The 14,041-nt window shown below is 38.2% G+C and overlaps 2 protein-coding genes across 5 annotated transcripts in view; one reads left to right on the top strand and one right to left on the bottom strand.

The window, feature by feature from the left end:
• ZNF654 (zinc finger protein 654) overlaps positions 1-6,855 on the bottom strand; it is an 84,918-nt gene extending 78,063 nt beyond the window's left edge. Inside the window, exon 1 of one of the 3 annotated variants that reach the window (XM_035015164.1) lies at positions 6,554-6,855. In XM_035015164.1, coding sequence (XP_034871055.1) covers positions 6,554-6,742 — 189 coding nt within the window. In that variant the 5' untranslated portion in view covers positions 6,743-6,855. The remainder of the gene's footprint in view (positions 1-6,553) is intronic. The other 2 variants (XM_035015165.1, XM_035015166.1) reach the window with 2 other exon arrangements.
• A 210-nt stretch (positions 6,856-7,065) lies between these two features.
• Positions 7,066-13,743, top strand: CGGBP1 (CGG triplet repeat binding protein 1). Of its 2 annotated transcripts, none has more exons than XM_035015170.1 (3): positions 7,066-7,246; positions 7,854-8,057; positions 10,112-13,743. In XM_035015170.1, the coding sequence occupies exon 3, from the start codon at positions 10,131-10,133 to the stop codon at positions 10,632-10,634; it is 504 nt and encodes a 167-aa protein (XP_034871061.1). In that variant the 5' UTR covers positions 7,066-7,246; positions 7,854-8,057; positions 10,112-10,130; the 3' UTR covers positions 10,635-13,743. The 2 variants fall into 2 exon arrangements, with proteins under 2 accessions (XP_034871061.1, XP_034871062.1); XM_035015171.1 differs by lacking the exon at positions 7,066-7,246 and adding an exon at positions 7,254-7,687.
• The last annotated feature ends 298 nt before the right edge of the window (positions 13,744-14,041 follow it).

Here is a 14,041-nt window from a genome sequence, read left to right as displayed (position 1 = left end):
TTAATGTCTTTCCATGGAAATCACCTTTTATGAACAGTGGAAATGTGCCAAATGTGTCAAATTTTGAAAACGATTTTTAAAAAGCTAAAATTTTAATTTGCAATTTAGTAATAAAAATTATTTTGCCAGAAGGAACAAAGTAAATCTGTGTGATGAAATTATTTCTAGCTCTGAATATTCACTACAGAGTACATCAAGAAGTAGGATATTCTTTATCAAAAGTAAATAAATCACTCTGAATTAGTTTCAGTTCTTTTCCTTTTCATCATCTTTCATGTCTATTATTCTTTATTGAGCTGAAAAACTAATCTAAGACTTCTAGTTAAATGTGGCAGACTGAACACACATTTATTTCTGCTCCCACTTGAAAACGCCACTGAAATAACAGTAAAAATATTTTTGTTTTAAAAGACCTAAACCCACAAGGAGGAAAACAGTGAAAAGAGAGAGATGACAACATTCAGATAGCTATTAGTTAGAAAGGGGGGAGAATTTGGGAACAAGTTAATTTGTACTGAAGAACACCAGAAAATCTCAGGAATCTGAAACACCACATATCTCCAAAAGTGGAGGTGAGAGTGAGAAACAGATCTGTTCAAAGTCTCCCCTAGATCCCTTCAACTCCTAGATCAATGGAAACTCTGGATTCTCTGAAGAGGCTGAACTGTAAGAGACTCAGAAATGACAGGGCAGTGAAGGAAGGGGTTAGAAGGAAGGGAAGCAATATAGAGGAAAGCAAGGAGGGGTGGTAAAATCAAAGTGTACATACTGAACAGTGAGTAGTAAGGTACTCCCTACTTCCTCCATCAACTAGGCTAACTGATCATATCTATAACGAGAAAAAAAAAATTATAAACATAGAGGTAAAAATCATAAGCGCTATAAGAGTTGCAAGTGATTGCCTCCAGGGAATATGTCGGTTAAGAATGGGACAGAGCATGACTGCTGCTTTTTATGATAAGCTGTTGGGGGGATAAAAAGAAAAAAACTGGTTGCCTCTCTAACATCTCTTCTTGCTTTCTTCTCCCTTACTAGCAGAATCACAGACATGTGTTTATCAGGAAAAATAATACAAAAACAAAACCAATACAAAAAAGTCCTAACATTGTTTTTCAGATGGGGATAGCTAACAAGATGGAAATGGAAGTCACTGAGTAGGATTTGGGCAATATATGTTTGGCTTACCCCAGACACACCCTGTTCCTGCTACTTACAACTCCCGATGTGATGGCTGGAACTCCAGAAACTATCTTGAGTCATGAGGCAAACTTGAGATAAGACAAGGATGACTGATAAGAAAAAGCAAATGATGGTACTATGATGATAAAGCCACCATATCATTCCAATACTACTCATTCAAGACTTTTCACAATAAAAATAAATGTATGCAACTGTTTAAGCTCTTTAAGTCAGGTCTCTATTAGAAGCAAAATGCAATTCCTGATATTTAAGTCCTGTAGGATATTTTAAAAGAAATACATATGAAACATTTATAAAAATTCAAATAAATTAAAAAATAATTCCAATTAATAGCAAGAATTGTTAATAATGTACTCTTATACCCTAAGAAACTACTCAAAGAACTATAAACACTATGTAAATTCTATATTAAGACTATAAAATAAAGACTATATTTTCCAAAAACAATTAAATTTTAATTTCTCTAGGGGCACCTGGCTGGCTCAGTTGGAAGAGCATGTAATCCTTGATCTCAGCGTCATGAGTTCAAGCCCCATGTTGGGTGTAGAGATTACTTAAATAAATAAAACTCAAAAAAAAAAAAAAAGCTTAAATTTTAATTTCTCTCAAGTAAGAGACATTAGCATGTATTTTAAAAAATACATGTTTGCCATTTGTATCAGTATTACAGACATAAAGTATCCACTGAGTTCCAAAGTAAGGGTATAGTGGGGTTTCTCAACTTTGGCACTATTGGTATTTTGGGCCAGATAATTCTTTGTTGTTGGGACTGCCCTGTGCATGTTCAACAGCCTTCCTGGCCTCTACCCACAATATGCCAATAGCAACCCCCCAATGAAGACAATCAAAAATATCTCCAGACTGGGGCGCCTGGGTGGCTCAGTTGGTTAAGCGACTGCCTTCGGCTCAGGTCATGATCCTGGAGTTCCGGGATCGAGTCCCGCATCGGGCTCCCTGCTCAGCGGGGAGTCTGCTTCTCCCTCTGACCCTCCCCCCTCTCATGCTCTCTCTATCTCATTCTCTCAAATAAATAAATAAAATCTTTAAAAAAAAAAAAAAATCTCCAGACTTACTGAAGGTCCCCTGAAAGAAACAAAATCTCTGAGAAATGTAGTTGTTTTTGCACATCATTTAGTACTTCATCAGGGTCTTCTATTAAATAACAGAATTTTATTTATTTTTTATTTTTTTATTTTATTAATTTTATTATTTTTTTAAATTTTTTTTTTAAAGATTTTATTTATCCATTCATGAGAGACAGAGAGAGAGATGCAGAGGAAGAGGGAGAAGCAGGCTCCCTGTGGAGCAGGGAGCCCAATGCAGGACTCGATCCCAGGACCCTGGGATCATGACCTGAGCCAAAGGCAGACGCTTAACCAACTGAGCCACCCAGGCATCCCTAAATAACAGAATTTTAGAAATGTAACATACCTAAATTTTCTCTAAATTTTATTATGGGATAAAAACTATAAGTGACCTACAGATTAGATTATCTCTAGTGTGCGTCTTAAACCTTCAGAGGATTTCACACAACAGAAATATTAATAGCTTCTATCTATTTAATCTTACCTATGTGCTAGGTATAGTACTAAGCACTTCAGGTTCATTCTCTCCTTTTCTACTCATGACATCCTTATGGGATGGCTATTAACTATATTGTAGTAAAAAACAATTTAAAATCTATTTTAATCAACATATCAAAATATTTCCAGAAATACTTATCACTCACTATATTCTTTCTGACACTAAACTAAGACAAAGTACCTTAACTTGCTAGCATACAATTTATTATGAAAACATTTCAATATACCTAGCAGCAAGGTAAGTTGAATTATTACAACCTTGAAGTATTGGACAAATAGTTCACAGTACCAAAGAAGTCAGAGAAATAATAATTATCTATTCCTTGAAATATTTTTTATACTGTGGCATAATGAAAGAGTACTTTTAAAATTTTTCATCCATGATTCCCTGAGTACTTCCAGTAACTACTTTTCCCTTTTACACAACTTGCCAGAAAAAGTTCATTTTATAATTATTTGAGGATTTTTTTTTTTAAGATTTTATTTACTTATTTGACAGAGAGAGAGCACAAGCAGGGGGAGCAGCAGTGGCAGAGGGAGAAGCCGAGCAGGGAGCCTGATGTGGGGCTCGGTCATGACCTGAGCCAAAAGCAGACGCTTAAGCGACTGAGCCACCAAGGCTCCCCTAATTATTTGAGGATTTATTTGTAATTTCAATCTGCCTTTCAGTAGAAATTGAAGGCTGGGTTCAAATCCCAGCTTGCCCACCTACTGAAACTGAAGACAAGTTAACTTTTTCAGGCCTCAACTTCAATTATGTAACTTGCATAATAAGACCAATTTGAAGGCCTTAATAGTTAGTAAGTAGGCCCTCAATAAAAATTATTTTTCCCCCTCCTTTCCTCCTTGAAGCAAATGAAATGTCAGTTAAGGGCCAATTCTATTTAAGCATTTGTTCAGAGTCTACTAATAAGAGCCAAGGGAGGATGTAACAGAAGCAGTTAGTCCAACATTAGACCATGTAACCAACACTTTCAATCTCTCAAATTCATCATCTCAAAAATTAGCTGAAACCTCAGGGGCTATTCCCTTAGTTTAAGATTTTTATAATTACTGGTATTGCTTCTCAAATAGAAAAGTATATCATCAAAGTATTGAGTGTAGGCATAATTTATTACGTACATTACCTACTGTCTTCTGTTTTACTTTTCCTTGTGGTAAAAGACACAAGAAGCTCTCTTCAAGTGTTCCTTCCTCTTTCCCTTCACCCACACAACTAACTGCCAAGAAATTTTGATTCATATTTCTTTCTAAAACGAAGATAAATAGGAGTCTTTCAACACCACAAGGCTCTGTGTATAATTCATATATTTGGTTAACTGTCACACACCCAAGTGTATATTATCCATTTTATAGATAACCCATGATTAAGTAATTTACTAATGAATATACATTACTTAATATTATTCTTAGTAAATATCAGGAAACCAAATGCTTAAAAAGAAACAATCTTTGGGAATTAGTTTATGAGCCAATGCTTCCCTTACTGGCAAATAAAACAGAACTACTATACTAGAATTATATTAAACAATGGATAAAATTCAACTTAATAAAGATAATCCTTTATTCCATCTTAAAGTTTTAATACAAAAAAGAACTTCACAAAGCTCACCTGCAAGGTAGAACTAGGACAGGAACCCTAAGAACAGATCTACTGGTAATCTAGAGTACTATAAAATATGTAATGAGGTTTCAGGTAAAAGTTGGTAACATGAAAGTATGTCAGTATAACTTAACTCATAACTTAGCAATATAAAATAAAAGTTCGTTAAGTATTTCCTGTTTAGTTTATTTTCTTGGATATTTAGGAGGTAGTGGAGTTTTACAGAATCATCAACTTCATTTGTTCTTAAAATAATTTACTGTCACTGTTCAGATGCTGTATTTCACAAGCTAAATTTACTCATTTGTTCTTAAAACTGATTTCAAGATATAGAAGAGTAGTTAAAAGTTCTACAAAAATGTTCTGGCCCTCAAAATTTCAAATTCTACAGCAGTTAACTGAAATTATACTGATTACTTGATTACTGATCAAATAAATTAACAAAGCTAAATGTAACCAAAACCAAGTTGCTCATTAATGATATAAAAAGCAAAACATAGAAAAAATGAAAACATTTTCTGCCATTGACTATATTAAAGAAATCAACTGTAACCTTATTTTCAGAAATTTAAAATTACCGTAGATACAAAGTCTACCTATAACATGGTTTCTACATATAAAACATAGTTAGAAGATAAGTACTATAAAGACACTGAATCACTAAATCCAGTGAATGCCAATACCAAAAAAAAAAAAAATTTTTTTTTTCATGAAAGTCACTTAACAGAGAGCAATGCCAAAGAAAACTGACACACTTTATACCAGGACAATTTCCACCTTCAAACCAACTTATCTATGGAAGTGGGAGGAGGGAGCTAAAAAACAATTTATTTAACCTAAAGTGTTAAAAACTTACCTGAAAATGTCAACTCCATCCTTTTTCTTTCAATGCTTGCAAAGGCATAAAATCAAATTTGAGGAAACACAATGCTCACTTCTTGTTAACTTTATTCCTACTTGTTACCACAATGAAATTAATAGCTAAGTTCAATTAATATGTAAAAGATTCAAATCCTTTACATATTCTCTCATTTAATTACTCTCCCTATTTGGCAGAAGAGGAAACAAAGGCACAAAGAGATTAAGTAACTTGTAGGTTACTTAGGTTACAAGGTAACACAGCTAGCAAGTGGTGGAGCCATGATTTGAACCCTATACATCCAAGATAACAAACAAATAAAGAAACGGAGTGTTAAAAAAAAAAAAAATCCAAAACAGTTCTCAAAACAAGAGTGTTGTGAATGAGAACGAAATGTTTAAACTATAAATACATGTAGATGTGAATGTAAATACACAAATTTTACCCCTAGACAAGTACTTTGTTGCCCTAATTGATTATGGTCAAACACTTTAAACTACATCAAATCGTAGTGGCAGACGACCAAGTAAATAATTTACCGTCACCGTTCGGACACTGTATTTCACAGTCTACATAAAACACTGTAATTTAAAACATGGAAGGGGGTGGTGAGGTAACAGAGCAATAGTTTAAGGAAAACTACTTTCTCCATCAGCAGTCCATTAGAAAAGACAGTACGTGTGTCGAGGAACCAGGGTATGAAAAGGAAAGATGACAATCACACTGCCTTAACCCCACCTCCCAAAAAAGTAACTGGAGAACTGGCCCACTGGGATCTCATGAGGGGATGACAGGAGACCCTAGCAGAGGGGGAGGGGTGGCGATGACAGGAGAGGGGGCGGTAGAGAGAGGGCATGCCACCCATCTCCGAAAAGGGGGAGAATACCGGGGAGCAAGGGGCGGAGAAGGGAAGGCAGGAAATGTTGCCAGAGATTCCAAATGAGGTGAGAAGAAACAGGGTAGGAAACCCAAGAAGGCGGGACCCTCGGGCAGAAAGGGGTCTGTTTGGAGGAGAGGAGGCATGTCAGTACACAGCCTTCCTGCCAGCTGACCCTCCTTCCCTGCAGCCCCTCCACCCCTGACAAACTCTCACTTTCTCAGCAACCCTAAACCCGCGGGTCATCCCAGTCCCGCTCCCTGCCCCCCACCCCAAGCGGGATAGGTGGAGAAGGGAGCTTCACTCTCTCTCCTTGTTGGGCTGGGGGAGCGAACACCGGACACAGCCCTGATTCGAGAACGAGAAGGCCAGGAGACGCAGGGAGGCCCAAGACCCGGGTGACAAGTCCGGGAGGCCGACGGACGCCTCACCTGACAGAAGCGTCGGCAGTAATCCCGACTGCTGATCCCAAAGCCGCCGACACCGCAGCTGCCGCCGCCAGCGCCACCTCTGCCGTCGCCCGCAGCTCTAAACCCAACAGGGCCTGGCGGGGACTCCACAATGGCCACGAGCTCTTCTCCGAGGCGTTCGGCCTCTTGATCGCTCTCCTCCTCCGCCATGAGGCTCTCGCCGCCCAGCGCGTACCAGCCCCTACGCCGCCGCCGCTGTAGCTGCCTCGGCTAACCTCCTCCTCCTCTAGTTCCCTCCCCCTTCCCTCCGCCCCAGCCGGACAGGGGCCTCTCGGCTGGCTCTACTTCCGGCTCCGCCCACCCACGCCCCCAGTTTTCATTGGAGAAGCCTAGCCGCCAATCAGACACATGCCCACCCTTCCAGTCCAATTGGCCAAATCAGCCGTCTGTTTGATAGACTCGCGGTCTGTTGGTCAATGCTGCTCGGCGGTTGCTGGGGACCGCCTACGAGCTTTGCCGTAGGCGGCGCAAGAGGACGGGGCGCGGCGGGGGACACGGCGGCCGCCGCGGGGCTCGATCGGGCAACGGCGACGACGGCGGCGGCGGCGACGGGTCTTCCTCCTCCCTCATCCCCTTGCTTCTTTTTTTCTTCCTCCTCCTTTCCCTTCCGACTGGGTCTCGTCCACTTCCCCTAACGGCGGCCCCGATCCTACGGTACCGAGGAGCTAGGGAGGCCGAGGGTGGGCCCGGCCGTTGGTGCGGGCTTTGGGCCCGGGGCCTTCCGTCCTGAAGCGGGAGCCGGGGGCGGGGCCGGGGCGCCGTTGTCGGCGGGAGGAAGAGGGAGGAGACGGGAAGCCTGACAGCAGACGCCTCCGCCAGGCGCCTGCCGCCTCCTCCCCTGAGACTGCCGCCAACTCTGCTGCCGAGTTCCCGGGCCCACGGCCGGCAGCTGGGTCTCGGCCCTGCCCAGCTAGCGGGGCAGGGGTTGTGGGGCGCCAGCGTGCTGAGCTTGACGCGGGAGGAGGGAGTCCAGACGCCGGGAACGTCCCGCGCCCCGCCTTTCCCTCCCCCTCCCGAACCCTGGGGCCTGGGGCGCGCGAGGAGGTGCCAAGCGGGGCGGACAACTGAGAAAGGACTGGGTTGAGGAGTGTGGAGGTAAACGTTGGGATCCGGATTTGCAGTGTGGAGTTAACCTAAAGGGAGCGGTTTTAAAGACACCTCCGTGGTGGCTGTGTCGTTCTTGTTAGTCTTTTTATCTTCCCTTCGTTCCCTCCCCCTCCCCCATTTTTTCTTTCCATTTTTTTTTTTTCATGTTTTACAGTAAAGGCATGACTTCCCGGCACCGCAGGGAAAATAGGGTGCAAGCCCAGAAACTATTTCCCCATCACCACTTGTTGAAAAACTGATTTGAAGGCATCTCCGGGTTTGAACAAACGAAAGTGCCAGGATTTCAAGCGTCTTTGGTTTTGCGCTGGAGACCCTTCACTACTAAGTATCAAGACGAAAAAAACTGGAAAGTGATCGGGTAAACACTTAAACTTGAAAACTTCTGAGTTTTATTTCAGTAAGATCTAGTAGATAAATTGCTGCTTCGCTTTTGTTGGCTAATTCCTGCTCTTAACTTTTTAACTTCCTCGTTTAAAATATCTTTACCTTCTGTTGAAAACACTTTTGTTATTCGGGTCTCTGTAAAGTCGAGCATCCTCTACTGGGTGGATATTTGCCTCTACAGTAACACAAACAGATTTTTTTTTTTTTTTTTTGGAAAGTTACAAGACATTGGAATGTTTAGGCCTTTCACATTAGCACAAACGATTGAGCATTTTACGCTTCAGGGAATAATGAACATGTTTATTGTTTTAAAGCTTGAAATCCAAATATTTAAAGACAGAAGACTTTCACAGCGAAAGATTTAGGTATTCCTGGGCACAGATATTTAATGTTTTTCATAACTAGCTTAGAACAAAATCACAGTTTTGACTGATTTTCTATAGGAGTAAAAAATACGTACCATTGACTTAAAGTACCAACATGTGTAATGGAATTCATTGCTAACTGTTTTGGGGCAGGAATCCTGTCTGTCTTGTCTGCCATTGAAAACCTATAGCCTAATACAGTATTTGGCACATGAGAGTCAAGCATTGAACAGTTTGTTAATGGAAAGAAAATAGAATCAAATGTATTAAAATCTAAACTTTATCATACTTTGCACAATTTCTGTGAAACGTTAAGTCTGTTTCTCAGTTTATGTCCACAGGTGTCTAACACATTGGCAATTTAGAGTTCTTTTGAGAAAGATTTTCTATAACCCAATTATGAATTCTCTAGTATGGGTTAAGAGAATACTCCATTATTGCTGATTACACTTCTAAAGCATTGTTGTTGAGAATGTACTTAGGAATTTTTCTCTAACGTATTTATAGAGAACAGAATTCCATCTTGAATTGTATCAAATTCATTTTAATTTCTTATATATAAGCTAATGTCAGAGCTTGGCCCAAAGGCATGGCTCCAGAGAACAAATGGTTGTCACTGACAACATTTGTTCAGTATCTCCAGTTTTTAGTGTCCATAATGTAATGTCATGATTTTGGCAAAGATCATAAAAATTTGTTACTAGGGTAAATTGAGAAATTATTAAGCTGCTTCTGAGTTAAATACTTGGAAAAATAGTAAAGATAATCATTTACTTATTCCATCAACAAATTGTGATTGAGCACTTATATTTACTAGGCACTGTGTTAACTTCTTAGATTTGTTCTAACTTACTAGTTAATAAGTGAAATAAATAATTAACAAACGTATTAGTCTTTAATGGAAAAAAGAGGGGGAAAGTGTTAGAAAAAGCACTTTGCATATCTTGATTATCACGCTCTAGAAAACTCAGTGGAGGAATGTATGCATTAAAAAAGCACTTTGCATATCTTGATTATCACGCTCTAGAAAACTCAGTGGAGGAATATATGCATTAAAAAATGACCAACTTTGAGCTCTGTATCTTGGCTTTAACATTTAATGTCATTGTTGCTGCTGTTAATTGCAGTTGGTCTGTTCTTTTTCAGTTTTTGCTTTTTTTCTTCTCAGAACAAATATTCATATAGAATTAGGCCAGTTTAGTGGCCCACCTGTTTGAACAAACTTTGTACACAATTGCCTACAATTGTGTTCCTAAAATCAGTTGTCCCAGAACTGTGAAGGTAAAAGAAGCTCTTTTAAACTTCAGTACACATCTAAATTGAATGAGAGTAACATAATTAATACCCTAAATATTGACATCAGATTAGGTTTTCCTAAAAGATAGTGACATCTGGGTTAGTTGGAGTTCTTTTTTCATAGTTCTAATTTATTTGAATTTCATCAAATTCAAGGAATGGACCCAGTTGTTACTAGTAACTTGCTCTGGTTTTGCCTTTCCTTACACGTTTCAGGTAAGACTTAATGGACACACAGTCTGTTAATTTAAATTAAGTTTTTTGAAGTCTTTAAGTCTTGAAATGTTTATACCTGCTTTTTATTGTTAATTACTTCCCGAATGAGCTGTTGTTGTAACAGTTATTTTTGTTCCTCTTGTCTTGAAAGAACCTTATTCAGAGTCAGAATGGAAAGATTTGTAGTGACAGCACCACCTGCCCGAAACCGTTCTAAGACTGCTTTGTATGTGACTCCCCTGGATCGAGTCACTGAGTTTGGAGGTGAGCTGCACGAAGATGGAGGAAAACTCTTCTGCACTTCTTGCAATGTGGTTCTGAATCATGTTCGCAAGTCTGCCATTAGTGACCACCTTAAGTCGAAGACTCATACCAAGAGGAAGGCAGAATTTGAAGAGCAGAATGTGAGAAAGAAGCAGAGGCCCCTAACTGCATCCCTTCAGTGCAACAGTACTGCGCAAACAGAGAAAGTCAGTGTTATCCAGGACTTTGTGAAAATGTGCCTGGAAGCCAACATCCCACTTGAGAAGGCTGATCATCCAGCAGTCCGTGCTTTCCTGTCTCGCCATGTGAAGAATGGAGGCTCCATACCTAAGTCAGACCAGCTGAGGAGAGCTTATCTTCCTGATGGATATGAAAATGAGAATCAACTCCTCAACTCACAAGATTGTTGACAAGGAGGTTACCACCATTGTGATCAAGATAAATGTGGAGTATTAAAGTTATGTGTTGATTGTGTGGTTCATTTTTATATTTATTTCATTTAAAATCATGTGATGCAGAATAGTTTTGCAATGTGTATATAGTTGCAGGCAAAACAAACAAACAAACAAAAAAAAAAACCTCACTGCAAAACTTGTTAATTTTAGTCACCAATGGTGTAAAGCAAAACTTAGGGTTTAGAGTATGCTAGGATACCTGAAACCTGATGGTTATCTTTAAAATTGATGGTTTTTCTCCTGAAATGTTTGTGCATGGAAGAACTGCCCTGCTTTTTTACCCTGTTGCCATATATGATTATTCCTTGTGAGATTACTTAATTACTTGGATTGAACACTAGCCTAGGAAATTGAAGCTGCTGCCAGGCAACACCACTCACAGTAACTTAAAGGAATTATTTCTGATTAGAGGATCCTCTTCAAAAAGGAAGGGATGGTGGGAAATTGTTCTTATATCTTCAGATCCCTCAAAGAAATGACTGTCTTTATTTCAAACTATGCGTGTATATGATGTAGTTACCTTATCTATCATTCAGTTCCTCACTTTTTTCACCCTTTTTAAAAAGGCTTAATGTATTTAGTAGCAGCTTCAAGTGACCAAAAGACTAAAATCTTTCAGTGTCAGTGCCAAAAGCCATGGGGAATTTTGCAGTGACATGATTTTAGTCTCTTACTATAAACAAATTTTTGAACCATAACTTTCATTTCCAGCATCCCCTTGAATTTGCAAGCTTTTTTTTTTTTTTTTAATGTCTTGATGTTAAAAGATTTCAAGATTGGCATTTTAATTTAAACACGTTTTATGATTGAGTTTCCTGTTTTTACAGAAAACTAGTAATTAGTTTTTGGCTGACAGATCAGATAATAAGGAAATTATATACATTAATTTTTCCATATGATTTGTAAGACTTTAGGTAAATAGACTAGAAACAAGTTTACTTATTTTCACTTTTAGGTGCTTTGCCTCTGGTGGTACAAGGTTTTTAAACATGGATGGTAAACAATTGTCTAGAAAGACTGGCAAGATTTTTGTAGTGGAGATGTGGCAGTATCCTGCATAACTGTTTGGGTGAGGAAATAATCAGTTCTGTTAAAGGTCAACCATGTTCAGGAAATGATCTCTATGTGAACCTCACTATCCTGTAATGTCATCGAAGTAGCTTAGCCCAGTTATGTCCTCTCCATTGGAGACCCAAATTATATTTTTTAAAAACTGAACAGCTGAAGACTTGGACTAGAGCTTTAAAAAAGAATCTTAAATTCCTTGAAAACATTCAAGTTTAAAATACTTATAAAATATATTTCTATTACAAAGCACTGACATGAATGCCCTATGTGACTTGGAATTTTCTTTGAGGTCATTTTACCACAAATCTTCATTAAAAAAAAAAAAAAAAAGCCAAAGTGAATAAGAAAAGGTTCTATTTTTCAGAAACAGCTTCCCATGTCTAAGTTTCTTTCATAGACTTAAGTTCCTAGTTCAGGTTGTTAAAATGCCCATCTGATTTTTAGATTTTAAGTGGGTTTTTGTTTTGTTTTCATTTTAAAATAAGCCTGCCACCAAAAAAAAAAAATTTCTTGTTAAAATTTGAACTATGAGTTTTTCTCATGTTTAGTTATGTAAACTAGTACAATAAATGCCTGGAGTAGTGCTGTCATTGCTAAAGCACATACATGAGAACAGCAGCAAAACCAAAATGTACTTTGCTTTTACTTCCCCTAGTAAAGAATCTGCAGGCAACCATGTTTAATTTGAATTACCTAAGATGGTAGAAGATCTAAGAAGCTAGGAAAATAATTGAGTTTTATAGCATTTTCAGAATACAAAAATAAGGTTAGATATACAATCATTCTAATTTTTCAAAATTCCATGTGATTCAGACTGCTCCCTATTTCAATATTAATTTGCACTAACAGCAAACATGTAGTGGCAGAACAGCTTTGAGTAGTCCTAAGCAGTAAACTGGATGATGTTGCACAAGAAAAGTCAATAATTCACATTTGTGTTTCTAGTACTTATTACTGATTTGATGATCATTTAGGTCCCATATGTCTTAATGTATTTCTCCAGGCTCCTAACTATTCCCACATACACTTTATCTAGGGGCATAATCCATCCTCCTGTTAGGATTATATCATGTCCTTAGAAGCATTTTCCATCCTGTGTGGAGGTTTAATATGTTTGTTTACTGATTATGAAACTTTTTGTTCCCTGAAACTGGTTAACTTTGTCTCATAGTCAATTGATAAGGCAGAATGATTGTTTTAGCCTGCTCAAACTGGTACAAATCCGTGAAACCATGGTTAGCATATGTTGGATAACAAATGAAAATGTCTAAGGCGTATGCTGCTGTGGAGGTGTAGTGGACGTGTGTACAGAAGCTTTCGATCTTAACTATATAGTGTTAGTGTGATGCTATACTATTGGAAAAATAGCAATTTTTTCTATTTTATAAGTTGTATGCATAAACATAAGATTTGTAATGTTTCATTTATAAACTGCCTTCTTCAACACATGCTTACCTGTTAATAGTGTTTTCTTGAAGTATGGTGGTATGTCTTCCAGAACTTCACTATATGCTTACAGTAAATAGTTACTAGCTTGTTGAAATGTTAAATTCCTTGTTTTGTTTTGTTTTGTTTTATTCTGTGGGGCATATAGCAAACCTGAAGGACATTGTAATCATTTCTTACAGGGTGAAAATTTAGAAAGATTGTGTATGAGAGCCTAAATAGTTATTTTACTCATTATCATCGTTTTTTTTTTTTTAAACAAATGCTACTTCCAGTTAATGCATTTGGCCCTACTGAATTTTGGGGGACCAGAAAACTTTGAAGAAAAAGCTCTGCATCTTACAATTGTAACCAATTAAGTATCCGCTTGGGATTGTTCTGAAGTATTCATTGCTTAAAAACTATTGTAAGTAACAGTTGGCAAGATCTCCAAGCAGAAAGTTCCATGTTAAAACTTTTGCCTGAAAGAATTTGTATGTGAATGTTAATGGAAAACACATTTAAACAAAATAAAATTTAAAGTGGCCCAAAACGAAAGCCACAAACATTTTGTCATTTGGTGCTTAGTCTTTGTCAGGGCTCTCTGTGGTTTGACTTGCCCCAGCTGCCAGATCACCTTAAAACATATTCATTAAATAGAAGATTCATCCTATAATTTCACTGAAAATCTTAACCTAAAATATAAATTGCTTTAGTTTCTGGTCAGCACTGATTAACTTGTGAATAGTGAAGTGGCTGTCCTAAACCATTTATCTCAATCCATACTACCCTAGACTTCTAAGGTAAATACAATTCTTACCTAGTGGTATTCTACTTGTATCCACAATACTGTATTCATTAAAATTTTA

This window comes from Mirounga leonina, unplaced genomic scaffold (genome assembly GCF_011800145.1).
Source record: "Mirounga leonina isolate KUSES-001 unplaced genomic scaffold, KU_Mleo_1.0 Mir_169, whole genome shotgun sequence".
In the NCBI taxonomy this organism is placed as follows: domain Eukaryota; kingdom Metazoa; phylum Chordata; class Mammalia; order Carnivora; family Phocidae; genus Mirounga; species Mirounga leonina.
The sequence above is the reverse complement of the archived record's forward strand: the minus strand, read 5'-3'. Positions and strand labels throughout refer to the sequence as shown.

Bases quoted from the DNA above. Each gene is read 5' to 3' on its own strand.
- CGGBP1 (XM_035015170.1), top strand. From the start codon at position 10,131: ATGGAAAGATTTGTAGTGACAGCACCACCTGCCCGAAACCGTTCTAAG.